The sequence below is a fragment of the Cuculus canorus genome, chromosome 13 (genome assembly GCF_017976375.1).
Source record: "Cuculus canorus isolate bCucCan1 chromosome 13, bCucCan1.pri, whole genome shotgun sequence".
In the NCBI taxonomy this organism is placed as follows: domain Eukaryota; kingdom Metazoa; phylum Chordata; class Aves; order Cuculiformes; family Cuculidae; genus Cuculus; species Cuculus canorus.
Genome location: NC_071413.1, coordinates 9,686,928 through 9,714,865, shown reverse-complemented (window position 1 = coordinate 9,714,865; position 27,938 = coordinate 9,686,928). Strand labels below are relative to the sequence as shown.

Sequence of the window (27,938 nt, the reverse complement as noted above, 5' to 3'; positions counted from 1 at the left end):
CCCCGTTGTCACGGCGACGTTGTCAGCAGCGCGCGGGCCCCGCCCCCCGGCGCGGCCGGGCCAATGGCGGGGCGGCCCCACCGTGACGTCGCAGCCGGCGAAGCTTCCCCGTGGCCGCGGGAGGGGGCCCGGCGCGGCGCGGCCCCAGCATGGCCAAGCACCACCGCGCGCCGCCGCCGCGCGCCGCCGAGCCCGTCATCGCCGTTAAGAGCAAGGTAAGAGCCCTCCGCCGCGGCGGCGGCGGCAGCGCGGGATGGAGCCCCCGCCGATGCGGTCCCCGCCAGGTGCGCGCGCTCATCCAGATGTGAGCACACCTGGCGCGCGCCTTCGCCCAGCTGTGGCCGCCCAGCGCTGCGCTGCGCTCGCCCAGATGTGCACGCTCCCTGGCTGCACCGCTGCCCAGCTGTGCCCACCCACCCAGCCCTGTGCTCGCCCAGATGTTCACCCTCCCTTGCTGCACCTCTGCCCAGCCCTGTGCTCACCCAGCCCTGTGCTCACCCAGGTGTGCGCACTCCCTTGCTGCACCTCTGTCCAGCTGTGCGCTCACCCAGCTGTGCCCTCGCCTGCCCGGGACCCTGGCAGCGCACGGTGCCTCCATGCCAGGATGCTCCCACCACCTGCCTCAATCCCCACAGCTGGGATGGGATCCCCCTCAGGCGGGTGGCGCGATCCTTGCAGCCTTCCTCAGCCTGTTCTTAATTGGCTTCCCTTCGTAGTGACTGAAGGAGGCAATAATTAACACTATTGCTTACCCAGTGCTCCGGCAACACCCGTGTCACAGGGAAGGGCCTGCCGACAGCACGGTCTCTGCTGTCGTATGGGCAGACGGTCCTTCCTCTGCCATTTGGACACCTCTCTGCCTCATCACTTCAGTGTTTGGGCAGGAGAATGGCCCCACTCCTTTTATTTTGCTTTTGGGGTGGGCTCTGGCCGACAGGTCCTGCTGCCTCGGTGCTGCCAGGGCTGTGGAGCTGGCAGTGCCCAGCTCTGCCTGCCCCACGGCAGCTCCACACCGTGCCCTGCCTACATGAGCCCTGACAGCTGGAGCCAGCCCTGCCCAGCCTCACTCTCTTCCTCCTCCTCTTCCTCTGTAGTTCGAAGCTGAATTTCGCCGCTTTGCCATGAAGCGCTCTGACGCGGCCAGCTTCCAGGACTTCTACCACCTGCTGCAGACGGTGCACCAGATTCCAGAGGTGGATGTGCTCCTGGGCTACACGGACATCCACGGTGACCTCTTGCCAATCAACAATGACGACAACTACCACAAAGCCCTGTCTCCCACCAACCTCCTCCTTAGAGTCATCATCCAGAAGAAGGGTAAGTGAAAGCTGGAGAAGCTCACTGCATCTGTCCTCCCCATCAAGGGAGATGAACCACATCCCATGGCACCACTTGGTTCCACTTTTGGCTATGCTGGCCACAGGGCTGGCCAGTCACATAACCTCTAGCCACTACTTTGGTGGACAGATGTGGAGGTGGCAGCACCAGGAGACTTCTAGAGCCCTGCCGGGGCTGTGGTGCCCACGTGGGCTCTCCCTGGCAGCCCTTCCCCATGGCAAGGGGCACCTGCCCCAGCCCATCCCCACGCACCCCAGGAAGCAAAGGCAAATCCTCACGATTCACCCCTTTGAAGTCATTTTCCAGACAGGCTTGCATGGACTCCTGAAAAGCACTGCGTCGCTTCTGTGAGCGCTGCACTGGGAGCCCCATCGGCTCCCTGTCGGAGACAGTGGCACCCATCCTTTTGGCAGAGCTCTTGGGGTGCTGGGTGCTGCCGAGTTTTTGGCTGTGGGAGGAGGTTCGTCTCCTCCCTGGCAGTACAGGGCTCACCCTGACTGCAGCAGTGTATTCTCAGAGAGCAGCTTCCTTGGGCAGGAGCACTAAATTGCCATGATAACCACATCCCAACGAGGATGAAAGCCTCCCAGTGACCAACGCTCCAGATACATCTCCTCTTCGCTGAGGAGAAGAACACCAACTCACCTTCTTCTCTCAGTTGAGTAGCAGTGATGCTTTCTAACCATCAAGCAACAGTGCACAAAGCCAGAGCCTGATCCAAAGCCCTGTTTCCCCAGCACAGCACCCAGAGCAACTCTGTGTTTCCAGCTCATATTGTCAGTAGGAAGTCCTTGGATAAGGGGTGATGCCAGTGGCTGACCTGAACTGCTGTGCCAGTTTTCCTGGGCTCTTGCAACAGGGTGGTGCGGGATGCCCTGGACATGGATTTCCTCTGGGCCCCCGCAGTGTGGGGGCTGGCAGTGGCGATCTGAGCTGAAGCCTGTAGTTTGCTTTGGGGCTGCCGCTGCTGGCACCAAACCATCCCTTTTTCTTGGATCAACACCTGGACCCAGGCTGTGGCACAAGGAGCCTGTGTGGACCTGAGTGTGTCGGGGCTGCTGGGGGAGCATCAATCATGCTCTCAGACACCTCATCTGCTGCTGGGAAAAACCTGTGAGGGCCCGTGAGTGACTGCACAGAGCTGGTGTGGTGCGGAGGGTGGGCAGCCACAACCCTGGCAGCACAGGCAGCACAATAAGGAGGGCGGAGAGGCAGCACCGGTGAGACCTAGCATCCAGCTGTGCCTGCGGGACAGGGCCCGCAGGGCTGGCAGCACCGCGGGGAGGCATGCAGAGGGGCTGGGAGCGAGCCCTGGGTGACTCACTGCTGATTTAAAATGGATTCAGGTCATCCCAGAGCTGGGCTGTGGTCGAACCAGTCCGGGTCGGCGAGCAGCGTGGCAATAGAGCCTCTCTCACACACCAGGTGTGGGGAGCTGTGCACACGTGTGTGTACGTAGGTGTGCACTCATCCATGGGCTCCACAGCAGCCAGTTTCGGGGGTCAAAAAGCAAAGGCTGCAGCTTGGGTCCTCTCTGTGCTGTCACCTCTTCAGGTAAAGCCATCTCCTCAGTGCAGCCTGGCTGGGATGGCAGCGCTGGCCCATCTTGACTGGATGTGGCTTGCAGGAAGGGCAGGAGAAAGCCTGGCACATCCCCAAGGCCACCAGCAGGCTCATCCATGGGGTGCTGGACCTGCCCAGCTCAGCCACTCTGCGCCCCTTGGAGAGGAGCCGTGTGCTGAAATAGCTGTGGGAAAGCCTCCACCGCCCTTCCCCGAGCTAAAAATATGCCAGGCTGTGTGTGCAGGGATATATTTATAACCCAGGAGCCCTGGCAGGCTGGCTTGGCTGGGGAGAAACCCTTCATCCCCTGGGTTTGGGGGTATCCCCAGCACCCCTGTGGCTGGAGCAAGGTGTGGGTGCTTGGGGGTGGGCATCACGGGGAACGTGCTGGCAATGCAGCATCCAGACCTGGACACCCCCATGGAAAGAGATGGGGGGAAACCAGAGAGGACCCAGGGGATGCTTCCCAGCGCCTGGGGGATGTGGAGGAGGGGGTATGGTGGAGCCAGGCCCCATGGACCAACCACAGGGCAGGGTCAGGGAGGATGGAGTCAAACCCTGTGTGGTGGTGCCAGATGGTGGAATAAGGGACAGTGGTGCAAATCACTGCTTAGGATGTTCAGGAATCCCAGGGATGCTACAGCCCTGGGATGTGTCTCCAGGAGGCTGGGAGTCTTATGTTCCTGGGAATGGCAGGGCTTTTCAGGACACAGGTGCAGCCATCCCCATCCTGTGCCCAGGATGGCCCTGCTCCAGCAGGTACAAGGGACTCTGCTGCTGTCTCATGAGGCTGGACTCGCCCTCAGGGAGCTGGCTGCCACCTCCTCGTGCAGGGGGGTACCGTCTCCCCAACCCAAAGTGGGGCACAGCCACGGCTCCCGGGCCATCACAACTGGCAGCTCTAGCGTTAAGCTGCAGTGTTTGGCTTAAAGTGTGATTAAGGCTGAATCACTGCCTCGATCCCACTAATCCTGGCCTCGTGTACGCTGGGTAATCCCAGGAGATGGGCTCGGCAGAGACAGACTGCAGGAAAAGCTGGGGTGATGTTCCAGGGAGGAAAAGCCGGTGAGCACTTCTACTGGCTTCTCTAACGCCGAGGGCATGCAGTTGCATTCCTGGGCAGCTGTGGTGCCTGACCCATGTCCTCCTTTGCTCCTTACAGCAGAGTCTGATGCCAGCGTCTTTGCCTCGAACTCTTTGCAGCGGAAGAAGAAGGGACTGCTGCGCCCCACGCACTACCGGGCCAAGCCTCACCTCCTCATCGGCATGCCCCAGGACTTCCGACAGATCTCCTCCATCATCGACGTCGACATCCTGCCCGAGAGCCACCGCCGCGTGCGGCTCCACAAGCACGGCTCCGACAAGCCGCTGGGCTTCTACATCCGTGACGGCATCAGCGTGCGTGTGGCCCCACAGGGTGTCGAGAAGGTGCCTGGCATCTTTATCTCGCGCTTGGTGAAAGGTGGCTTGGCCGAGAGCACAGGGCTGCTGGCAGTGAGTGATGAGATCCTGGAGGTCAATGGCATCAACGTAGCTGGCAAGTCCCTGGACCAAGTGACAGACATGATGGTGGCCAACAGCCACAACCTGATCATCACTGTCAAGCCAGCCAACCAGCGCAACAACGTCATCCGTAGCAGCAAGGCGTCGGGCAGCTCGGGCGTGTCCACGGACAGCACCCCCAGCCAGCAGACGCCCAGCCCGGCCTCACAGTACCTGAGCAACTACAGCACGGCCGAGAGCGACGAGGAGGGTGACCTGGTCATCGAGAGTGACAGCACATCCCACTACATCCCCGGGGGCTGCCCCAACGGGGGCCCCGCAGATGGACCCCTCCCGCAGAGCCTGTCCCCACACAGCTCGCGGGGCTCCCTGCAGTCCCTTGGCAGCCACGACGGCAGCCCTGACCGGGGCAGCGAGAGGGAGGACGGCACTCTCCTCACCCTATAGCCACGGGGCACTGCCCCTGTGAGCCCCCTTGCCTCCCGCTCCACCTCTTCCAAGCAAGAGATTTTTTTTTCAATCATTCTACCAGAATATGCATCATCAATTAATATATTGAAATGGACAGTAAAGCCTTTTCTAGAAAGCATCTCTGCTTTTCCCTGGTTCACATCACCACAGGGGCTGAACACTGGTTTGGGGGGACACTGCAGTACGTCCTCCCCCCTGCACATCCCTATCCCATGGCACATGTCCAGGCTGTTTTGGGCAGCGATTGGTGACCCGATGCCATGAGGCTTACCTGGCTCCCCAGTTTCCCATCTTGTTACTGCTGCAGTGCCCTCTCTATACAGGGAACACCCTGGTGACATCCATAGAGAGCTGGGTGGCACCCAGGCTGGCAGCAGCACCTTGGATGTCACACTGCCCCAGAAAACGCTGCTGTTGGTACTGCAGCTCCATCTTCCTCCTCCAGCTGTGGGCTCAAAGGGGCCATACCCACCCTTCCTGATCACCTGGGGCTCCCCATGCCATTGATCCCTTTCCCAGCACCGAACAGCTGGGCTGGTGATGGCTTTGGCCTTTGCTTTGCTGCTGGCCTGGCCCAGCCCCAGGACCAGCACCTTCCTGCCCACAGAACACCCCAGCAAGGAGGTGCTGCTGGGCCCTGTTGGGCTCACAGCAGTGACACCTTCTCCCCTTCCTGCCACGGCTGGCAACAAGTTTGGCCTGGCCAGACTGTGGCTGACTGTCCCCGTGGTCCTTCATCCCCACCTCATTGCACCTCCTGCAGTATCAGCCTTCACCACCAGCATCAACACTTTTGCCCCAACCTGGTACAACCACAACGTTTGCTGGTGAAGCAGCCCAGGCACGAAATCCAGCAGGTTGGATGCATCTGAGGGCAGAGCTTTTCCAGCCCATTTTCCCCCGAGTTGTACTCTGGTGCTTGAGGAAGCAATGGCACCGGTGCGGTGCCAGACCCTTCAGAGCACAAAGGCTTTCCCGTGGCCCTTGGATTAAAACCCATGGGAAGCGAACGCAGATGGTGCTGGGTGCACTGGCCTGGCTGCCACTGGGCAATGCTGGGTGCAGACACAAGCGCACATCCCGGCTGGGAAGAAGCGACTGTGTCATGTTGCCTTCACTGACCTCCAGAGCCCAACCACATACAGCTCCCCCTCCCAAGGCACCTGTGCCACTGGAGCCAAAACCTCACCAGTATCCACGTGGGAGCTGGTGGGTTGTTTAGCACCAAAGGTCTGGCTGTGCCAGCTCTGCCAAGAGCCCTTAAAACACAGGGTCTTGTCACCGGCGCTGCTCTGAGGGGTATGTGGTGGGACTGGGTGAGAAGGAGGGGGAGGAAGGTGGCCCACAGCTCTTGGGGTCTGAAGGGACAGCACCAACTATTCAGGTTTTGAATGTCCATCCAGAGCTCCAGCCCTGCCAGGGCAGGAAGGGAGAGCAGTGAAGGCTGAGGCTGGCAGCACCAGGGTCAACACTCACTGCACGCAGCCAGGGCCCAGATGGGCAGGGAGCAAAGCAGACAGCAGGGCTGGTTGGCCCAGACTTGTTCAGGGCAGGGAGGTGCGCAGGGACTGGTGACCATGGCCCCAGCTGCTCTTAGCACCGCTCTCACCCAGCTGGCTCAGCCTGGCTCTGGTGCTTGCCCTGATGGCAGCTCCAGGGGAGTGTGGGGTGATGCTCTGGTTGGCATCTCAGCTCCTCCAGCCCCCAGGCACAGGAAGCATCCCTGGCCCTTGGCAGGACCAGCAACCCCTGACGGCCCAAGGTGCCACAGAGTGCTGGGTGCTGCAGGCAGTGCTGGACCACTCTGCAACATCCTCACCCCACAAAATCCAGCCCAGGGATGGAGCAACCCCAGGCATTAAGGTCCCTACTTGGGGCAACTGTGTGTGCACAGTTGGGGCACCTCTACCCCACACAGCGGAAGGAGATGGGGCAACAGGCACAAGCTGCAACAAGAGAGGCTGGCACAGCCTGGGGACAGAGCCCCAGCGAGGTGGTGGTGGCGGCATCCCCATCCCCTGCAGCTTTTCCCAATTCAGCTGGACAAGGTCTGGAGCTGTGGAGCTGGCCCTGCCCTGAGTATGAGATGGATTGGGCCTTGCAGTGATCCGTCCAAGGCTAAATCTTTCTATGCTTCATGCAGCAGTGTCCCTGCAAAGGTCTGTCCAGGTGCCTATGTGGCATCTGAAGGCAAGGAGGCAGTGAGCTCACCTCCATGATGGCACCTGCCCACCTGCAGACCGAAATCTGGCAGGACTTCTGTGCATGTTCTTCACTCCAACTCCATCACCACGTTGCAACACCCCAGCCTTATGAATCCTAACCGCCCCGAGCACTTCAGGCTTCTCTGGAAAGCAGTACCAGGACCTGCGGCTCTCTCCATGTCTGCACAACATCAGTGCTGCTGGTTTCTGCTGCCCACCACCACTCTTCAGGCCCTGCTGAACCCACCAGGAGCTGTACACATACTAAAGGAGGGGACTGATCCTTTATTGCAGCATGTCTTGACGCACAGACAACCAAGGCTTCTCCAAACATCCTGCTGGATCCCCTGCAACCAGCTCAGCTCTTCCCTTGGTGGGAAGGACTGAAGCTCTGCACCTCTTCATTTGTCCCCAAGCTGTCCCCAAGCTGCTGATTCCAGCTAGCAAAGGCACCAGCTGCAGTGGGATGGGTTGTGCTCAGGACTAGGCATGAAGAGCAGACATACAGCATGAGGTCTGTGTCTCAGTGCAGGTGCCCAGAATGAACCATGACCATCGCCCATCTCAGGAGAAAGAGAGGAACAGCAAACACCACGGCAACAGCATGGGAGACTTCATGCCAGTTTCTAGATGTGGGAAAAAAAACAGGAAAATAAGACGTGATGCCATGGGCTCAGAGCAGAGCTGATCTCTGAGAAGTCAAGCAGCACAGAGACAACTGTTCTCCAGACCACACAGCAGAGAATAAATTAGGGCATCTCTCTCCCTTTTTCCTGGACAAGACACAGCACTGGAAGGTGAGCAAGAGATACCAGCTGCACGCTGGACACTATTGGCACCTGCGTGTGCTTACGGTCCTGAACTTGCCTTCTTCATCATCACTTTGGTAGGGATGGAGAAGTGATGGAGGATGTTCGTGCAGAGCAGCACAACATACCCAGCCCCACCAGCTCAGGAGTCCAGCTTGATGAAAACCTTGGGTCTCGAGAAAATTTTGAGGGCTTCTTCTATCTGGGAGAGCTTCCTCTCCAGCTCTATCCGCCTCTTCTGCATGCTAAGGGTGTCCGTGCGCACTGGCAGCATCACCAGGTCCTTTACCAGCTGCTCCTGGCCTATAATAATAAAAAAGCTGTGTAAGTGGAGGAAAAAAGAAACTCATGCTTCCCCTAATGCTACAACCTCATCCTCAGTCATGAAAATGGTGGGAGCACTGGAACGAGGAATTCAAGAGAGTATCCGTCCTTTGATTCACAGCTCAGCTGGAGGACCTTAGTGACCAGCTCCGGCTTTGAAGAACCAAGGGTAGGACCAAAGACCTTTGAAGGTCCCTTCCAACCAAAATCTTTCCACCATTTTAACAGCAATAGTAATCCCAACATCAGGTCCACTGGGCCAAGCCTGCTGCAGAGAGCCAGTCCTGTAACCTGCAGGTCTTACCAACCTGAAGGAGACTGCTCATTCCATACATGCAGCTCAAGTGCAGCTATTCCTGCAACATCCCAGCTATGAGCCTTACTCCAGGCAACTCTTCAAGTGGCTGGAATCTGGGTCCCAGAATTCTCTCCCTAATCCTGGCTAGGATTGCCTGTTCCTCTGAGCTGGGAACCTCATTACTTTTCTTCTTACTCTGCTTCAGATTGCTGAGGGTCTCCAGCCGCTGGTCTTCAGGCATCATGGTATGACCCGGTGGCATGTCAGGATCTGGTAGGTTTCGTAGCTCCTCTTCTTTCTGCCTGCGCCATAGCTCCTTCCTCTCCAGCAGGCTGGCAAGGCAAACAAAAGCACGAGTCAGCACATCTGGCAGAAGGGGCCGTCCAGGGACGGAGGCAGAGGCCAGAGGAACTGAGCCCTTCAAACCCCGCTAGTCTCCATGTTGCTGCTGGAGGACCCAAGACCCACTCTGCCAGCACATGCCCTCCCTGTGGAGCAATGTACCCGGGTTTAACCCACATGCACGGGTGAGCAAACATGCTCCACAAGCACCGAAGGGCAGTTAGAACACACTGAGACCAACATGAGCTCCTGGGAGACAAGGTTTTCCTCTCTGCTCCTTGCTTCCGGCCCAGGCCACTGCATCCTCTCAAAACCACCTGTAGGCCACTGACAGAATGAAGTCGAACAAAGCGGCTCACAGCCAAGAGATGCTGGCAGGGAACAGCAGGCACACGAGAGAGCCAAAGGACTGATACTACAGTCATCTAGGACAGGGTCACTCAGGAGTTGCTGGGGCCCACAGAACCCACCTGGAACCCCAAAACACAAGTCACTAGCTGGATGTTCCTCAGGCTCCACATCCAAGGCAGGATAAGCACTTGTGAGGCAAAGCAAGCTGTCTGCTTCTCCAAACCCACACGTTTTAATACTGAAGTTTCATCATGTGGAGCAAGGCTTATGAAGGAATGGGAGCAATTTATCAGAGCACACATTGCATCCCCAAGTCAGCACCATTGTACAACAGCAAGCAAGGGAAGAGAAGACAAGATTGTTTCTGAACAAGATTGTTTCAGTCAATCTGACCACAGGATGCTAGTTGAGTCAAGAAACCAGCAGGGATTACATTTATTCCCTAGGACACAATAAACTGCACTGGTCACATATGGTGAGAGTGCCTGGCCCCAGCCCCCTGTCTTTCTACGCAGAATCTGGGGAGGTGATGAAGGGAGGTGGGCTTGTTACAGAAAGTCTCGTGACCAGAGAAGGGCATACATACTACTGGGGGATGTGGCCCTTTTGCTTGGTGTTGTATTCCTCCTGCTCCCGTTGCTTCTGTTCCAGCAAGTCAGTCAGCGCCTGCAGGGACTGGGAGCGCCGCAGCGGGGCCCGCTTGGCATTGCGGGCATTGTGCTTAATGAAGTCGATGCTCTTGCCCTCCACTTGGAGCTGGAAGACAAGAGAGAGAGACTGGAGGTGGTGGCTCAGCACGCAGACACAGGCAGTGGCTCTTGACCCCACAAGAGGCAAAGCAAAGAGGCACCTGCACAAGACACTGAATTGCAGGTGTGCCACAGCAGGACGGGCATACCCTCAGCCCATCCCATCTCAGGTGTGGAGCCACAGACAGGCAGGAGACATGGCCATAGTTTGAGGAGGCAGGCATCAAAAGCCAAGCCTAAAACTGGCCTTGTTAAGGTCCTCAAGCTGAACCCACGGCCTCAAAGCCAGGACAGAAAGAACCAGGCCTGACATAGTCCACATGGCTCCTACTGGTGCATTTTGAGCCCTGCTTAAATTAAGTCATTCCATGGCATTTGGGAACCAACAAACCAACAACCCTACACACTTGCCAAGGAAAGGAGAAGAGTCACAAAGACCTCCCAGACAGACTACCTGAAAGGTTTAACTGGTAATATGGATTTAACTCTTCCTCCTAAAAAGCACTCCCATTTCCTAAATTTTTATCTAACATCCAGAAGTCACAGTTCCTTTGATTAAGGTGGGAGCTGTCTCCAGATCTGCACAGCCTCTTGCACAGCCCCAGGAAGAGCAGATCTAAGATCACTGACACTTCTACAGTGAGGAGGTGAGATTTTCAAAGGGAACTACACAGTATCTTTAACTATGATCAAGGATAAAAACAGAGGGAAATATTAGCAATCCTTGAACACCCGTCTCACCACTCCAGTGACTAAAGCCCTGTTCCTTCCCTTCAGCCAGGAACAGTATTTATAGATCTCCCTGTTCATGCAGCATATCTGACTCAAGAACACATAAAGAGTGCTTTGGCAGGAAAAACAGATAAGTACCAGAAACCCCTGGGATATGGATAAGTAACAGAAACCCCTGGGAGCATGCAGCTAGAATGCAACTCACCTTTGTTTCAGAGCTCAGTGCCTCTGGAGCCTCTGTGTCTGCTCCTGCTTTTGTTCTGGTAGGCCTGGGGGAGAGCGGTCTGCACGGCTTGATCCCAGGGCCACAGCGAGAATATGCCCTTAGGAATTTTAGAGCCTCTGGATTTGGAGGTGGGCAGCTCTCCTGGGAAATGCAAGAAAACACACACTAGTGGAGGAAAGCTGGAGCGAAGAGAAACTCACTCAACAAAGTCTGAGTGGTCAAACACAAGCTCAACTACTTTGGTATCAAAAGCTGGCGCCGGAGGGCAACAGACCAGAGGAAAGCACTGAAGAAATAAGGATGAACGCAAAGGCTCCGACTCAGCAAGGGAGCACCAAGGGAAGGTTTGTGTAAGTGGAGGTGCTCGAGGCATCACTCAGCTTGCACCCCCTGTCTGCACAAGCAGCAGGTCAGCGTGTCATTCCTGTCCACACAGCCTGGTTGGTTGCAAAGACCAAGCAGATACCGGTGAAGGCTACCATGGACTGGCTTGCAGAAGGAAAAAGCCTTCTCCTGGCAGCCGACAGTTCTGAGGCTGACAGGAATGCAGGATCCAACAGTGTGAGGCTACTCCAGAGAGCCAGCAGCTTATCAGCCAAGGCAGCAGCCCTGACCTTCCCCCTTCCTCAGGGAGCTTCTCCCACAAAAGGCTGAGCTGGAAGGGAGCCACAAGGCCTCTCCTCCTAGAGGTCACTACGATGAGGATGGACACAACCTGGCACATGGTGGGGATCAACCCCATCCATAGGTGCTGCAGTACCTATTTCTGGATGAAGGGAGACGCCAACTGAACACAGAGGTCACCTGGACGACAGGGATCTCCCAGATCCAGACCGATGGCAGTGGATCCACTCAAAGACAGTGATGCAGCTCTCCTTCCCTCTCCCAGTGGGCCTTAACTTCACTTTCTGCTCAAATAGGTAAACTAACACCCAGGCAACTGCTACAGTGCATTTTGCAAAGCCCTCCAACACAGGCACCATTTAAACAGGAGAAACCCAACAGAGAAGAAATAACTATCCCAAGAAAAAAGAAAGAAGCCAAAAGAAAACAAAAATCATCACAAAGCCAAACACCTGCTCATTTCAGCAGTGGAGAAAGCCTGAGGAAATAAGGCATGGCCCCACATTCCTTCTCCCACAAGCATGTGTACAGAGGACAGGAGGTACGTACAGTCTTGCAGGTTGACTTGGGGCTATGAGGCCTCCACCCTGACTGCCTGGAGATGTCTGTGTTCCCTGCCGTTCATTCACCAGGACAATCGCTTAGAGAAGAGTCTGGAGATATATGGCCCACTGTTGGGTCCACAGGGTGGTAAGAGTTGGACTAAGGTTGGATGCAGCCTGAAAGACCTTCCTCCAAGGACCACAATCCATGGGGTAGAATACCACAGGTTTTAGCACAAACCTCAGATTAGCATTGCCCCAAACACCAGGAAGCTGCAAAGCCATCTGGATGCACCTCTAGACAGAGAGTATATCTGTGAAGGCTGCTCTGCACCTTCCAGGAACCATCTGTAGATCCCTAACAACCGAAGGGACAAACAGGAGCCTCCAGGCAGAGGGTGTGATGAGATTTTCCTCTTTTCCGCTTCCCCTGCGCGGGGGTCTATACGGCCAGGCAGGATTTGGGTTATTACAGCAATTCCTCTGCAGACCCAAGCCACAGGAGCTCACCCAGCGTACAGCCCCACCGTGACATCTGCCCACCATGCTTCAGCACCACCTCCCTCACCTTCCCCATCCCACAGAGCCTCGGAGCTGGTCTGCCCCATAAGACGAGGTGAGTCCAAGAGCTCAGTGGGTACCAACCTGCAGTTTGGCCTTCACCTTTGACTCCACATTTTCATATTTTTGGGACTTCCACAGAGCTTTCATAGGCTTGGGCTGGCTGTGCTCTCGGGCTCGCTCCTTCTCTTTGCACTTCTTCTGAATCTCCTTTATTCTCCTCACATTTTCCTTCTCGTGGTCTTTGGACTCTTTCCCTGCACAGCAAGAGGAGAGACAGCCTTCACTCCCCAGACACTGCCAAGGCATCCAGGCTCTCACGTCTCCTGCAGACTAGACAATCTGTGCATTTTCCCCACCTTAGATGCACACTCCTGGACCAATCCTCTTCTGCCAGAGGATCCCACAGTGCCCAGATGACGATCAGCGCAGGTCTGTGCACACTAATGGTGCTGACAGGCTCCCTAAGGGAGCGCGGCTCACTCGTCCCATTTTGGACTGTGCTAGACCAGCTATGCCAGCATCCTATTGAGAGCAAGGTCAACTCCCAGTTCAGCATCCCATGGCATTTCTGAAGCAAAAAGAGGGCTGGTTAGCAGCAGCTGCCAAGCCTTCAGCCTGTGCTGTTCCTGGTTTTAGGCTCAGGGCCAGCCACGGTCCCAAACTCAAGGACATAATCAAGACTGTGGAGCGTATTTTTTGTTTTCAAATCAAAAAAGATTCATCCTTGGGCTCCCCAAGACAGGAAAGATCTCAGGTGACACACCCAGACCCTCTTCCACTCCCCTCCTGCTTTGGCACAGCACTTGTGGCAGCCACCAGCTGGCATCCACCACGCTGGCACCAGGCAGGACGAGGGGCAATGCCAGCACATGGAGCCAAGCAAGTGACAGCCAGCACTCAGCCTTATCTCCTTTCTGGACCTCTGAATGTACTTTGGGTGACCTCATTGGAAAAGGGAACACGTTTTACAAAGATATCCTCTGTATTCACATACAATCTTCCCAAATCCTGCCTGGCTTCAGAAACAAGGAATTCCCCAGGTTAAACATGCTCTTTACATTAAAATTTCACTTGATCCATCTTTAATTATAAAGATACTGGTTATATTCAGAGTCAGCAAACTACAAAGGCTTGATTTCTTTCCAGCATCTCTCAATAGTCTCTCACCTATGATTAGTTCCCCTAGTCCAAATTGAACAGCATCTTTCTTACAGTCCCTCTTTCCGCTGCAGGCCTGGGCCAGGCTGGAGTCAGGGAGGTGGAGCAGCACAGGCAACAGCCTGGGGACACCACAGCCACACCAAACACAGGAGATGGGGCAACTGGCTCTGAGAAGCTCAAGCTCTCCTTGGGCAGCAGAGCTGAGGAACCCACCCAGATCCCTGATGCTTCATCCCTGGCCCCAAACACAACTTGGGCCAGCAGCAACTCAGCTGTACTTACTCTTGACTGGCAGTTCTCCATCAAGGGAGATCCCTTCAAGTTGCAGCAAAAGACCAAGTGTCCCCTTCTGTCCCTTCTCCAGAAACTCCTTTCCACTGGGGCGAATGCGAGGGGCTGGCTGGATCTGGCGGATACTGCTCAAAGCAGGGTATGCGTTGGGAACTGGGGCCAGGGGGCCAGAGGTAAAATCCAGCTTCTGAGCATTGCCTTCCAGCCTTCCTCGAGCTATAGAGAAAGACAGAGTAGAAGATAATCAGGAAATTACCTTACCTCATGGTTTTCTTCACTCACAGCCTAGAAACAATGCTGACAACCCCCTCTCCACCTCTACCTTATGCTTTCCCAACTTTCAAACAGCTGTACAGACCACCTTTAGGACCACTATCCGTGAAGAAGCAGAAGCACCAGCACCAGTGCGAGTGGAGACAAAGACTATTGAGGACGCCAAAGAATAAGGACATCAAATGGCAAAGCTGCATCATACCAAAGTACAAAACTGCACATCTCTAACAAGCATCAAGGACTCACCTGAGAAGGGGCGTTTGTAATAGTTTGGAAAGAGCGTGGGGTCTGGAGGAATGGGTCCAGAAATCCTAGATGGCCCTTCACACATCCTGCTGTTGCTCTTCCTTCGTCACAGAAACCGGCCACCACTGAGAACAGAAATGAACAGGGCTCACTGAGCCACTGAAAAGCTAGATTTCATATATATAGGAGAACTTCTGACCTTCATTAGAGAGCTCACACCCAGCTACAAAGATGATCTGCAGGTAGGAAACCACCCCAGATGGGACTCCACTCAGGTGAGGCAAGGGATTAAGTACCACTGTCTCTATTGCAGGGCTAATCAGCATTTTTACCAGCATCGAACCTGAAATGTCCGCAGTTGCTTTAATACCAATACCTTCAATACAGAAAATCTCTCTCAGCTTTGCTCTTCCATATGGGAACACTTCATACAGATATGCAAGCAGGAGCTGAGCTGTTATAGCTGCCCTGTGTGCCCATGGTGAATAGGAAACGAAAGGTGGCTGGAAATCACTGGATATGTTTTAGCCTTAGATGTGAATTATCTTGGGCTCTTTCTAAAAAGCTCCTGTGGCTCAAACACAACCTCCCCAAAGCACGCTGAGGCCCCTGCCCCAAACAGGCAAAGCCCTCTGCTGTATCCAGAGACAGCTGTGCCTTCCCCTCCTCGAGCAGGCTGGGGCTGAACCTCAGAAGGACCCAAGACAAAAGACTCTTCTGGCTCTAGGACCACACAGGCTCTAGGACCATGTCAGCACAGACATCAAATTCCTGGGGAAAAGCCCTGACACAAAAACAGCCCAGCTGTCTCTCAGCTTTCCAGGAGAATGGAGAGTTACCTCTCTAAAAAAAACCCATCCTTTTCATTTCTAAATAACTTTTCAATGCAGATCAACAGGGACCAGCACAGATCTGCAAATCCCTTGCCTCAGCTCTCACCAGTCCCTGCTGCTGCTCTCCTCCCCACAACTGAAGAGGCACAGATCCTTCCAGCACAGGAGCAACCAGCATCCATTTCCCCGTGACGCTCACCAAGATCTTAGGGACAACATTCTATGGCCTACAGGAAACCTGAGGGACTTTCTCCCCACTTAGAAAACAAGGATGCCAGGTGCTGCACAGACAGGCACAGACTTCTGGTGAGCTTTTCAAAGGTGCCACAAGAACCTTGATACCTCGCCAGAGTCACACCATGATTTTGACAGGCGACAGGGCAGCTCAGCTGGTGTCACTGCTATAAGAGCTGGGGCTACAAGCTGCATGCTCTGACTCCCGAGGCAGTAATTTAAAGATTTCTGAGACAACTCTACAGGAAGAACCCTTTCAGGATCCTCAGCACACCAGCACTGACGGGACACGGCATCTGCAGTTTAATTTATAAACCAATAAACGATTAGTATGAGGTTGAGTGAGCCTGAGTCATGGCAACTAATGCACTGCAGTCTTCTTTGCTAAATCACCCCTGTGGACATGAGACCCATTAGCAAAAAGCTGTTATTCATCTCCCAGACACAACTGCAGAGGCAAAGTAAGCAATGCTGACTACTGCACATCAGTATGTGTGTACAGCCTGCTCTCAGCTACTCTGGAAAAGCTATATCTGAAGAGCAGACACAGACTCTCAGCTGGAGAAAAAAGGACACCATCTTGGTATTATTTAATCTCCTTGATAATGGATCCAACTAAGCCAGAACAATCTCTCTCATTCTAGGAAAAAAAGCATTCACCAGAAAGTCACCCCAGAACAGCTACTGGTCTTGAAATTCACATTTGATCTTGACCCGAACTCGCCTTCAAACCCAGTACTTTACATGCAAAATCAGGCTGAAATCAAGACCTGTAACAGAACAGATAATTAGTCTGGGGTATTGAAGGAGGAAAGGCAAGCTGAGGGGAGGCGGGGGATGGAAGACTCATTTTATGCCTTCACACAAGTCACATTCCACATCCCAACAGCACCCTGCCCTGCTACAGGGAATATGCAAATAATACCCACTCCCTGATTTGCAAGTCACATCACCTCTGGATTGGGATCTTGCAAGATCAGAGACAATCTTATTACAACAGAAAGCACCTTGTATATCCAGGTACCTCCAGTGAAATCACCTATGTAGGACGCAAGCTTCTAGCATCAGTCTCTCAGCCCTGAGAAGCAGCAGTCAAGCCTCAGTTACCAATGATCAGTACAGACTGCCCCAGCTGCTGCTCTGCTCCTGCTGACCGTGAGTGTATTCGGGGGAGAGAAGCGAGAAAACATCATGGCTCATTCTGGCAACAGGGGATGTGCAGACCTTTGCTGCTGCCATTCCCATCCTTCTGCTTCATCTCTGATGACCACTCTGTGCTGCAAATGGTCCTGTGCTCAGCCGATTCAGCTCACTGCCCCTGCATGCAACAAGTCGCGTCTTTCACTGGGTTAGTTCTGCCTGTTTGACCTTCTGTCCAAAAGTAATTTGGCTGTTACCTCCACAAAGGGATCAGAGAAGCATGGCAGCAAGCAGAAGGGAAACATAGTAGAAGCACATGCTTATGAATGCAGAGGGAACAGGACCAATCCTTTCCAGCAGTGACCTGACTGCTGGCTTAGCCATACTGTCCAATTTGCACCCAGGAAAGCATCTTCTCTGTGGCGTTACGCTATGATGATTATGCTAGATGCAGGGAGACTCCGCAAACACAGCCTGGTTAAATGCAGGTAAACACACACATATATATATGCAATTCCTCTCTCTTCTTAACCCACAGACTGAACTCGCTAGGGAAGCGGTGCCACTGCTCCTAGCCACAGAGTGCACCAGCCCTGTTCCCTGCTCACCTGAAATCAGCACAGCTACAAAACAGGCTCATGGCAGTTGCCAGAGTAACCCAACAACTTTAGCATTGCTTACTCAGGCCATCTGAGCCCAACTGGCTGCTCCCTTCTGTACTAGGACCAGAGTTTAATCCTGGCCTAGGACCTGAGCAATGCAGGCTTCAGCCCTACCTCTCCCACACTGTCCCTCTAAGTTTAAGAGACATTAATTTGACTCTTTGTCCCAGCTTACCAAGCGGTGAAAATGCTACCCTGGTAAACTGAGATACTTCAGAGCCTGTATGAACCATGGCTTCCTTTCATGGCTTGTTTTCAGCATCGTAGTTAGGGAAACTACAAAACATGGGAACGGACAAGGATTTGGCAGGTGTTTTTCACAGCCCTAAACCTGCTGTGTCTGGCTTTGAAGCACTTCCTCTTCTTCATGGATCACATTTCTACCATGCCTGGATCCCCAACCAGGGAGCTGCTACCACACACAGAGCTTAAGCAAGACCAGCTTCATGCCTTTATGAGCCAACCTCTGTAAACAGGACGGGAAAAAAAATCCCACAGCTGTCACAAACCATGATAAGCAAAGCAAATCATCTGCAGCAAATCAAAGGGCTAATCTCCATGCAGCTGGTTTTGGCTGTGTGTCCTTCCTCAGTAGTTTTAGCTAAAGTGGAAAGTAGCACCAGGATAACCTTCCATGTCTGAGGGCTACACCAACATAGAAGGGCACACAGATTTGGGGCTGTACCTACTGCAGAACTAGGGGTCAGGAAATGAGCTCAATGCACTGTGAACCTACCCAGTGGTGTTAGTCCATGCCTGTGTTTTCCCCTTGCAGATTGCAATGGGAGAGATTAATATTCTCCTAATACTATTGCCCATGCAGGTTCCCTCAGGTACCACCAGCTCCTGCCCCCAAGACCCTTTTTCTCTTTTGCGTCTCTGACAACAAAGAGGGACAGGTACAGCCAAGTGCGATACTGGCATTTGCATGTGGGACGTGCTCCCTAGGAGCTGGGTGCATGGCCACCAAGATCCCTGCAGGAACAAAGCCAGCTTGTAGAGCCTCCCTGAGGAGACAAACAGACACCCTGCAGCAGCAGCCTCGTGCGGGACAGGATTGAGGGCTGCACTGTCAGGTGGGCAGGGAATGGTGTGGGTATTGCAGAGATGCAGCCAAGTCCTCTCTCAGGAGAGCAAGGAAGGACAAAACACACAAGGGAGGCTCCACCTTAGTGTGTGGGATTCCTTTCAGATGCAGGGATCATAGGATCATAGAATAGCTAGGGTTGGAAGGGACCTTAAAGATCATCCAGTTCCACCATGCACAGGGACATCCCACCGGATCAGGCTGCCTAAGGCCCCATCCAACCTGGCCTTGAACACCTCCAGGGATGGGGCAGCCACAACCTCCCTGGGCAACCTGTGCCAGTGCCTCACCACTCTCGTGGTGAAGAAATTCTTCCTAATGTCCAGTCTGAATCTGCCCCTCTCCAGTCTGAATCTTCCCCTCTCCAGTTCTATCCGTTCCCCCTCATCCTATCACCTTTAGAAGCCTTTATGAATAGCTTTTCTCCAGCTTTCCTCTATGAGCTTTTTCCTGGATGAGCCACGTGTGGAGTTCACAGGACCTGACAGTCAGCACAGCGTCCAGGGATGGAGAAAAGCTGAGACGGCTGTCCTGGGAAATCATAGAACGGTTTAGGTTGGAAGCCACCTTACAGATCATGCAGTTCCAACCCTTTTCCATGGGCAGGGACATCTCCCACTGGAACAGGCTGCCCAAGGCCCATCCAACCTGGCCTTGAACACCTCCAGGATGTTCAGCTTCCCCGGGCAACCTGTGCCAGTGCCTCACCACTCTCACACTGAAGAATTTATTCCTAATGTCTGATCTAAATCTTCCCCCCTCCAATATAAAGCCATTCCCTCTCGTCCCATCACTCCGTGCCCTTGGAGAAAGACCCTTCCCACCTTTCCTGTCCCCCTATCGTTACTGGCGGCTGCTCTAAGGCCTCCCCGGTGCCCTCTCCCCTGCAGACTGCACGGCCCCGGCTCTCCCAGCCTGTCCTCAGGGCAGAGGTGCTCCATTCCTCCGACCATCCCCGTGGCCTCCCCGTACCCGCCCCAGAAGCTCCATCTCCTCACGCTGAGGAGGTTCCAGAGCAGCGCGGACACGATACAAACCCGCCGGGGGACCCACGGGGTTAGAGCGGGGGGGCAGGAACCACCCCCCCCCCACACACACATACACACACACCTCCCCGGGGCTGTTCCCCCCGGGCCACCGCGGGGACTCACCGGGAACGGGGCTCGGGGCCCTGGCTCGGGCCGCCCCGGCTGCACAAAGCCCGGCCCCCCCTGCCCGGCGCTTCCGCGGGGCGGGACGAACGGGGACCCGGAGCAGCGCGGCGGGGGGGGGGGGGGGGGGGGGCAGAGAAAACTGGGAAATAAACTGGCTTTTGGAGCACTAGGAAGGCTGCAGCCTTTATCAGGGCCAGGGAGGGGCAGAGCCCGCCCGAACCTGTCCGAGAAGAGTTGGAGTTAACTCCAGCTGGAGGCCGGTCAGCAGCGGTGAGCTGAACCCCCAGGGCTCGGTGCTGCGTCCGGCTCTGTGCAGGGCCTTTATCACTGACCTGGATGAAGGCATTGAGTGCACCCTCAGCAAGTTTGCAGATGACACTAAGCTGGGTGGAAGCGTTGATCTGCTGGAGGGTAGGGAGGCTCCAAAGGGATCGGAACAGGCTGGACCGATGGGCTGAGACCAATGGCATGAGGTTCAACAAGGACAAATGCCGGGTCCTGCACTTGGGGCACAACAACCCTGTGCAGCTACAGACTACGGGGAGAGTGGCTGGAGGGCTGCACAGAGGAGAAGGACCTGGGGGTGTTGGTTGATAGCGGCTGAACATGAGCCAGCAGTGTGCCCAGGTGGCCAAGAAGGCCAACGGCATCTTGGCTTGTATCAGAAACGATGTGACCAGCAGGTCCAGGGAGGTGATTCTGCCCCTGGACTCGGCACTGGTAAGACCGCACCTCAAATCCTGTGTTCAGTTCTGGGTCCCTCACCACAAGAAGGATGTTGAGGCTCTGGAGCGTGTCCAGAGAAGAGCAACGAAGCTGGTGAAGGGCTGGAGAACAAGTCTGACGAGGAGCATCTGAGGGACCTGGGGTTGTTAAGCCTGGAGAAGAGGAGGCTGAGGGGAGACCTTATTGCTCTCTGCCTAAAAGGAGGTTGCAGAGAGGAGGGAGCTGGGCTCTTCTCCCAAGTGTCAGGGGACAGACAAGGGGGAATGGCCTCAAGATCCACCAGGGGAGGGTCAGACTGGACATCAGGAAGAAATTTTTCACAGAAGGTGTCATCAGGCACTGTCAGAGGCTGCCCAGGGAGGGGGGGAATCAGGTTCCCCAGTACCTGAACTTCAATGTATAACTTGGAATGTGTCCAGAAAGAAAACCCTGAAAGGCAGTTACAGAGCAGGGCTTGAGGTGTATTTTGCTGACACAGAGTCTTATTTCTCCTTTCTGCGATTTCCTTTCTAGGTCAAGCAGCTGAACTTTTATTTTTTGGGATAGGTCTGACTTAGAGCACACTGGCCCTCACACTGAAAGGCCATCGTTCGCTGGGTGAGTGCAGAAAACTCCCCTGGCTTGGTCAAACCACAAGTGACAGAATGACTACATCCCAGTTTAGACTCCTCTGGCCAGGTCAGCAGCTAAACTGGGCAGCTGTATCCCTATTTGCCCCCCCTCCAGTAAACAGGAAAGGGAAATGAGAGAGACTTGTGGGTTGGAAGCGAAAAGAGCTTTAATGAAACAATAGTAAAAAGGAAGATTATTAATATCAACAAGACATTAATAAAATACATAGATGTGTACAAAACCAATTCAAACTTCCTGATGACTTCATCACCACTGACACTGCAGTTACCATTACAGACACCCATTACCGTGGCTTAAAGAACTCGCAGTTGGCTTTTGCAGCTTCCAGTGGGCTGTCCCAGTCCTTCCCATGCTGCCTGATGGGCACAGGGATGCTTGCCGGAGGTTTTGTGGCTGGACAGGGTAGCAAGTGTGTGCAGGGTGAGATGCTTGGGGCTCACAGCCTCTTGGGGTTGTGTTTGGTCAGTGAAAATGCTGAAACAATGTCTGTTTAACTGCCAAACGGTTCCCTGTCAGTACCAGTGAGAGGCTTCAGCCAGGGGCTGGTTGCCAATTGTTGGCCTGAAGGAGGTTCAAGAAAGAGGTACGAGGTGTGCTGGGGTGGTTGGAGTTTTCTGGCAGTTTAGGGTGGGGTGGGGAGCACCTGATGTGTTGGGAGATTTCCACTTCCCTGTATCCCCAGGTGTATTAGGAATGCTCCTAGGGCTGGCTGCTTTGAAGCATTTTGTGGAGGTCTTGCTATCAAAAATGCCAGTAAACAAAACTCTCTTATACTTGTTTTGGAGCTTTAGAAAGCAACACCCTTTATTAGGCCTTGGCAACACGAGGCGTTATCTCCATCAATCGTAGGCAGCGAGACGAGCTGGGATAGAATAGATTTCCCACTTATGTGCATATGTATAATTTTTCCCAGAAATCTTATGCATATTTTATTACTTTCCAAGGTCTAATTTTAATGTTATGAAACTTCACAACAGTCAAACCCCTTGCTAATTTGGAGCTGGCTCCAGCTCTCTGCTTGACCTTGGATTTGACACGGGAAGCTCCAAACAGAGCTGATTAGAGAAGGAGAGACATCTGTTCAGCACAAGGTGTTACCTGCAAAGAGTGAAGTGTCTGGAAAACACCTTTTTAAAGAACACACGGTCTGGGAGGGACATTCTGCCTAACTTTCAAAAAGCGCAACTGTTTGGATGAAACCGAACTGTACTTTATCTTAAATCAAAATATTCCACTTTTTGTAATAGTAACTACTTGTATCAAGTTTCATGCTGGGCAGAGCTCAGCCTCTTCAAAGCTGCCCCCTGGCCCTGGAGTTGGCAGGGGGGAGAGGGAAGGCAGCCGGTGCCTGTGGCCCTGCAGCAGGGGCTGTGCACTGGGGCAAACCCCTGCACCAAACCAAGCACTCAGGGAAGTGTTGGTCTGCATGCAGCCCCCGCCAGTGGCCAAGAGCATCTGCCATGTCAGCCCAGGAGTTGGAAGAAGAGCTTTGCAGCAGCCATGAGCCTGGACAAGTCTTAGCCGAGCTGTCTGCAGCCCTGGAGAACGCGGACATCAAAAGTTTAGAGGTGAAGGGCACCGCTGCGTCAGATGTGGGAGCTGCAATGAGCACAGGGTTCCTTCATGGGTGGCGTGAGCACGGCATGTGCCTCACAAGCCGTGTGTGCAAACACGGGATCCCGATGTTTGCCAGAATCTGGGGAGGGGAGAGGAATGGGAAAAGCTCCTTTCTGCGAAGGGTGGATGTCCCTGGGGCTGGGTCTGCTCCCCAGAAACACATTGTTACTCCCCAAAACTTTCTCAAACTGAAGATAAATGACCCCAAGTTGTTATCTGAGCTTCTAGTTAAGCTGCATGAAACAGCTGCTGAATAATTTCTAGCCCGCTCCTTGCAGAGTAGTTTTTTGCCCTCCTGGTGGTACGCTCAAGGGCATCCCCAGCTGCAGTGCTGCCATGAGTGATGGGAAGCAAGGTGGCAATGAGAGCCCCGGGAGGGCCAGCAGGACCCATGGGGCCACCCACCCCTGTGATCCCATCCACCATGGAAAACCCCTGCAGCAACATGGATTGCTGCCACTCACCAGCCAGGCAGGCTCACCTCCAAGTCCTCGGGGGCTACCTTGGGTGCAAAAGTCTAAGTATATGTGGTTAGAAATGGCCAACAAAGGATCCAAAGCATGGCAGCGTGATCATCCACAACAAGGCCTGAGGAGAGCGGGTGGAGGAACTGGCAGGATGGGCTGATGAGTGTCACTTATCTGTGCCGAATCCTCTGTCTGCCACAGTGGTCACAGGATGGGCGAGATGTCGTTGTTGACATTGAACTTTATGACGAGGAGATGAGGAAGAACAAAGAGCTCTTCCCAGAGCTGGCAGATCTTGGCTCTGCGGCGGCACTGCAGGTCTGGCTGCAAGGCTATGGCTTCAAAGTCACGGGAACAAAGTAAGTCACCATGTCTCCTTCAGGAGGCAGCTTCATGCTCCAACACAGCACTGGGCAAGGAGCAGTTGCCAGCAAGGCCAGGCTGCATTGTGAAGGGTTGAAAGAAGGTTGGGCGGAAGTGATGAGGCTGGGATGGAAGATATTATTACTCTGGTTTTGTGTCTGGACATTGGTCTGCTTTGGTTTTTAGTGTATCGAGAACTGAAGAGTTCAGTTTCTAGCAACGTTGATAGTTACTTAAGAGTTTAAAAGAGCAGATAAACCAGAGGAGCATAGAGAGGGAGAAGCCCAATTGAGGTGTGCGACTCATGGTGGAAAGGGAAACAGCACCTATGGCAATGCAGTAGCCCAGAGCCATCCATTAGCTAGTCCAAGCCCAGGCAGGAAGCTGAGACAGCGCAGACGGGGCAGGAGCATGAGGTGCCAGCGAGCCCCAGGTACAGCTGCATCGTCGCAGGGGCATACACCAAGGGCGAGAGTGACACTTGGGCGCAGCTCCCATGCAGGGACGTGGAGACCACCAAGGTGCTCCATCTCCCACTGCAGCCAGAGCCCAAGCTGGCCATGCCCTGCACCCGGTTTCTGTCCCACAGGGTCAAATTGCAGCACCTCGATTTCCAAAGGCCACATCCCACTGCTGAGCAGCCAAGTGCCCTCAGAGGCAATGCTGACACCTCTGACACACAGCAGAAGAAAAAGAAGAGAAAGATACCTGCAAGGTGCCGGCGCCCCCAGGAAGAGTCCATGGCCAAGAAAATGCTGCGTAAGCAAAACTGGTGGCTGCAGCCACACAAGCCAGGCTGGGCTGGTGTGTTTTAGTGGCTGTAATTCAGGAACCATGCTGGTCTAAGGCTGCATCTACAGTCCAACAGGGCAGTCCCTAGCCCTTCTGCTTCTCCAAGGCCTGGCAGCATCCCTGCAGGTTGGATGATGACAGGAGCCCTGCCACTGGTAAATTTGCACTGCTATGCCCAGGCATTCTTGTCATGGCTCTTCCCTCCAACTGCTGTTTTGTCTCTGGGATGCGATTGTGTATCCCTGGCTTTTCTCCCACCAGGCAGCCTCAGCTCAAGGGCAGCTGCATCCCTGCAGCCCCTGGCTCCCCTCCTGGCAGGTCTAACATTCTTCTTCTCCCCCCATGACAGCTGCAGCCCATGAGCTACAGCAAAGCCCTAGTGGGGAAAGGGGTGTCAGTGTTGGGCTCTTCTTGTACCTCTCCAGGACAATATCCACGCTTGCGACCCTTGTACGAGTACAGGAACTTCGACATGCCGGAGCTCATGCACCCATCAGCAGAAGAGCAAGTCCCAGAGGTGGCACAGCCAAACGAGGTCCCTGCAGGCCCTGAGATAGCAACCACTCCACAGCCGCAGGGTGAGCTCCAATAAGATTTACCCAGCTCCTGTATTCCCCAGGATCTGGCTTTGCCCTGCCTGTCACTTGCTGGTCCCCATGGCTTCTCTCCTAAGACCCAGAGGCTTTGCCCTTGGCCATGCAGATTTTGTTGCCTTATCCCATTTCTTCCACCCTGGCCCCTAACTTTCACAGAAGCAGCTTGGATGTCTCTGGGTCACCATTTGCAGCAGCTCTGCCCTTTGGTTTGCTTTTGAAGCTCTTGGGTGGCTCAGCCAAACAGACCCTTCCCCTTAGGACAGCACTCTTCAATTGACTCACAGTCTCCAGGTTCTATAGCTGTTTTCAAAGACTTGGTGGGACAAAGCCATAGCCAGCCTGAGTTGGAGCTGGTGACAGGTCTGCTCCAAGCAGGTCATGCTGGAGCCCCAAAAAGCACACATCCTACCCATGCTGCTGGGACCGGGCATCCTGCTGGTGCAAACACCCTGTCCCAGAGGAGGCGGCTGAGCTGTTGATGCACTCATTCATCTTGCAGGTACCCAGACCAGCAGCGCTCTGGAGATCTTAGACTCAGCGGCAAGTAACACACTCGTGCCAATCGATATTGATGAGATGATGAGATGTGCAGCTCACCAGATGCCAGCATTCTTTCCCTGGTATGAATAATCACACAGCTTTCTGCCTCCTGTTTGGCTACAGCAGCCTGACCTGCAGGGCAGTGATCGTCACCTGGCCCATACAAACAGCTGTGGGCTCATTAGGTGTTTTTCTTTCTTGCAGAGAACATGATTTGCCTGGAAAAATGAAACAAAACTATTTTTCATTACAAAATATACTTGCATCTTTCTTGGCCTAAGAACACATGTGCTGTCATTCCTTCCTCATGTGTGAAAAGCAGGAGGCCGGGGTTCAGCCTTGAGAGCAGCCGCTGGACATCACCCTTTGCTGGGGACACTGGGGGGGATGATGCAGTGCTGCCTTTCAGTCCAACAGACAGTAGAGCGTGGCCTGGTCCTCCTCTGCGAACAGCACTAACCAGCAGCTGCTCCCACTGCATCTGTGTTAGACAAACAGGGACTGCATGAGGGAATCTAGACTTCACCACAGGGATCTACCTCATCCAAAGGGGTCACCATCCCACTCTGGCTGTGCAGGGCAGCTGGAGGCTGCAGCCAGCCTACAAAAAAACCTGTTTCACCTCTCTGAATGTTTCTGCGGTCAGGTGTCCTGCTTGCCCCAGTGTCTGGGCATCCTCCTTCCTTCACTAGCATTGTCTGGGTCTATCTTAGAATCATAGAATAGTTTGGGTTGGAAGAGACTTTAAAGATCATCCAGTTCCAACCCCCCCGCCATGGGCAGGGACATCCCACTAAATCAGGCTGCCCAAGGGCCATTCAACCTGGCCTTGAACACCTCCAGGGATGGGGCAGCCACAGGCTCCCTGGGCAACCTGTGCCAGTGCCTCACCACTCTCATAGTGAAGAAATTCTTCCTAATATCTAGTCTAAATCTGCCCCTCTCCAGTTTATACCCGTTCCCCCTGGTCCTATCCCCACAAGCCTTTATGAACAGCCCCTCTCCAGCTTTCCTGCAGCCCCTTCAGGTACTGGAAGGTCACTATAAGATCTCCTATGAGCCTTCTCTTCTCCAGGCTGAACAACCCCAACTCTCAGCCCGTCTTCATTGGGAAGGTGCTCCAGCCCTCAGATCATCTTTGTAACCCTCTTCTGGATCAGTTCCAACAGCTCCATCTCCTTCTTACCTTGATGATTCCAGAACTAGACAGTATTCCAGATGAGGTCTCACAAGAGAGGAATAAAGGGGCAGAATCACTTCCCTCACCCTGCTGGCCACACTTATTTTGATGCAGCCCAGAATACGGTTGGCCTTCTGGGCTGCAAGCCCACACCGCTGGCTCATGTCGAGCTTCTCACCGACCAGCACCCCCACGTCCTTCTCTCAGGGCTGCTCTCAAGCACGTCATCTCCCACCGTGTACTGAAAACGGGGATTGCCCCGACCCAGATGCAGGACCTTACACTTGGCCTTGTTGAACCTAATGAGGTTCTTAGAGGCCCACTTCTCCAGTCTGTATCTAGAGATGTTTTGTGCTTCCTCCTTCTGTAGGAGTTGTACTTTGAGGTTTTCTGCCCTGTATAAATGTAATGACAAAGGCACAAAGGAAGGTTCTCAGTTCAAGAGCAGCTTCAAAACAGATCCAAAACTGGCATGAAAAGTCAGAGCTGCTCTATCTGAATGAAGGTGGCAACTTCCAGGTGAGCTCAGGAGGCATCATCTCACTTGCTTTACGTAGCACACAGGCATCACAGACATTAGAGCTATGGCAGGAACACCAGGCCTCTGCCTGTAAAGGAAAGTTTGCAAACATGCAGCTTTCACTGCTCCACCTGCTGCAGCTGGGAATAGTGAATACATTCCAAGCATTTGCTTTCTTCATCCAGCTCACAGCAGAGATGAGATTGCACAGAGCACAGGACCAGCCATGCTCCTACCCTTTACAATGGCATGGCAGTGGACTTGTTTTGTCAGAGTTTAAACGTGTTAACAGTAAATAAATATCCAAAGGTAAATACCTGATTTACACACCTCACAAAGAAAGCAGTCCCATCAGTGCTGCTGGGATTTTTCTTCTTAGTTGGTGTCTTCCAGCAAGTCCTCTGATGAGTCAGGTAGGAAAATAAATATCCTGTTAATCACAAAAGTTGATATGTTAAGTCCAAGATAGGCAAGAGGATCTCCAAAACCAGCTACTCAACAGCTGTAGTCCGAGGGAAACAGCAAAGAGGTGGGAAACAGATCTTCTGATAAATGGGTGATGCTTGCTAGGACAGCACAGAACTATCTCCTTTTTCCACACTCAACCTGCGCAGCTGGCAGTAAAAGAAAACAGAAGGTGGGGGAGAACTCAAACAGGTACAGAGCCTCTGCTGTAAGGCTCCTGTTCACATTTATTAGGAAGGTTTCAGCTTGACCAAATCAAACACAAGCACACAGCTGCGTAAAGAATGCCCTTAACAAACACAACGGTTTATTTCTGTA

At 53.9% G+C, this 27,938-nt stretch overlaps 3 protein-coding genes across 6 annotated transcripts; 2 read left to right on the top strand and 1 right to left on the bottom strand.

Moving 5' to 3' along the window:
* The first annotated feature begins 103 nt into the window (after nt 1-103).
* Nucleotides 104-4,963, top strand: PARD6A (par-6 family cell polarity regulator alpha). Of its 2 annotated transcripts, none has more exons than XM_054078859.1 (3): nt 104-215; nt 1,095-1,317; nt 4,067-4,963. In XM_054078859.1, exons 1-3 carry the CDS (start codon nt 150-152, stop codon nt 4,849-4,851), a joined length of 1,074 nt encoding a protein of 357 aa, XP_053934834.1. In that variant the 5' UTR covers nt 104-149; the 3' UTR covers nt 4,852-4,963. The 2 variants fall into 2 exon arrangements, with proteins under 2 accessions (XP_053934834.1, XP_053934832.1); XM_054078857.1 differs by having other exon boundaries at nt 4,064-4,963.
* Nucleotides 4,964-7,344: 2,381 nt separating this feature from the next.
* ENKD1 (enkurin domain containing 1) lies at nt 7,345-20,072 on the bottom strand. 3 transcript variants are annotated; one of them, XM_054079135.1, is made up of 9 exons: nt 19,719-19,733; nt 18,964-19,098; nt 14,612-14,736; nt 14,084-14,308; nt 12,722-12,894; nt 10,890-11,051; nt 9,790-9,959; nt 8,706-8,842; nt 7,345-8,191 (listed from the first exon to the last, which is right to left on the bottom strand). In XM_054079135.1, exons 3-9 carry the CDS (start codon nt 14,694-14,696, stop codon nt 8,031-8,033), a joined length of 1,113 nt encoding a protein of 370 aa, XP_053935110.1. In that variant the 5' UTR covers nt 14,697-14,736; nt 18,964-19,098; nt 19,719-19,733; the 3' UTR covers nt 7,345-8,030. The 3 variants fall into 3 exon arrangements, with proteins under 3 accessions (XP_053935110.1, XP_053935111.1, XP_053935109.1); XM_054079136.1 differs by lacking the exons at nt 18,964-19,098; nt 19,719-19,733 and adding an exon at nt 20,054-20,072; XM_054079134.1 differs by lacking the exon at nt 18,964-19,098 and having other exon boundaries at nt 19,719-19,830.
* Nucleotides 20,073-21,309: 1,237 nt separating this feature from the next.
* On the top strand, nt 21,310-27,724 carry LOC128853512 (uncharacterized). The gene is made up of 5 exons (XM_054078993.1): nt 21,310-22,648; nt 23,366-23,523; nt 24,117-24,286; nt 24,745-24,897; nt 25,415-27,724. The coding sequence occupies exons 1-5, from the start codon at nt 22,349-22,351 to the stop codon at nt 25,543-25,545; spliced, it is 912 nt and encodes a 303-aa protein (XP_053934968.1). The 5' UTR covers nt 21,310-22,348; the 3' UTR covers nt 25,546-27,724.
* Nucleotides 27,725-27,938: the final 214 nt, after the last annotated feature.

Excerpts from the sequence above, each read along its gene's own strand:
- LOC128853512 (XM_054078993.1), top strand. The coding sequence starts at position 22,349 with ATGCTGGGCAGAGCTCAGCCTCTTCAAAGCTGCCCCCTGGCCCTGGAG. Across the intron at positions 22,649-23,365 it reads CGGACATCAAAAGTTTAGAG|TGGTCACAGGATGGGCGAGA; the intron begins GTGAAGGGCACC and ends TGTCTGCCACAG. Across the intron at positions 24,287-24,744 it reads CATGGCCAAGAAAATGCTGC|GACAATATCCACGCTTGCGA; the intron begins GTAAGCAAAACT and ends GTACCTCTCCAG.
- PARD6A (XM_054078857.1), top strand. The coding sequence starts at position 150 with ATGGCCAAGCACCACCGCGCGCCGCCGCCGCGCGCCGCCGAGCCCGTC. Across the intron at positions 216-1,094 it reads TCATCGCCGTTAAGAGCAAG|TTCGAAGCTGAATTTCGCCG; the intron begins GTAAGAGCCCTC and ends CTTCCTCTGTAG. Across the intron at positions 1,318-4,063 it reads AGTCATCATCCAGAAGAAGG|CAGAGTCTGATGCCAGCGTC; the intron begins GTAAGTGAAAGC and ends TGCTCCTTACAG.
- ENKD1 (XM_054079136.1), bottom strand. The coding sequence starts at position 14,696 with ATGTGTGAAGGGCCATCTAGGATTTCTGGACCCATTCCTCCAGACCCC. Across the intron at positions 8,843-9,789 it reads AAGGGCCACATCCCCCAGTA|CCTGCTGGAGAGGAAGGAGC; the intron begins GTATGTATGCCC and ends TTGCCTTGCCAG. Across the intron at positions 8,192-8,705 it reads CCTCAGCAATCTGAAGCAGA|GCCAGGAGCAGCTGGTAAAG; the intron begins GTAAGAAGAAAA and ends TTATTATTATAG.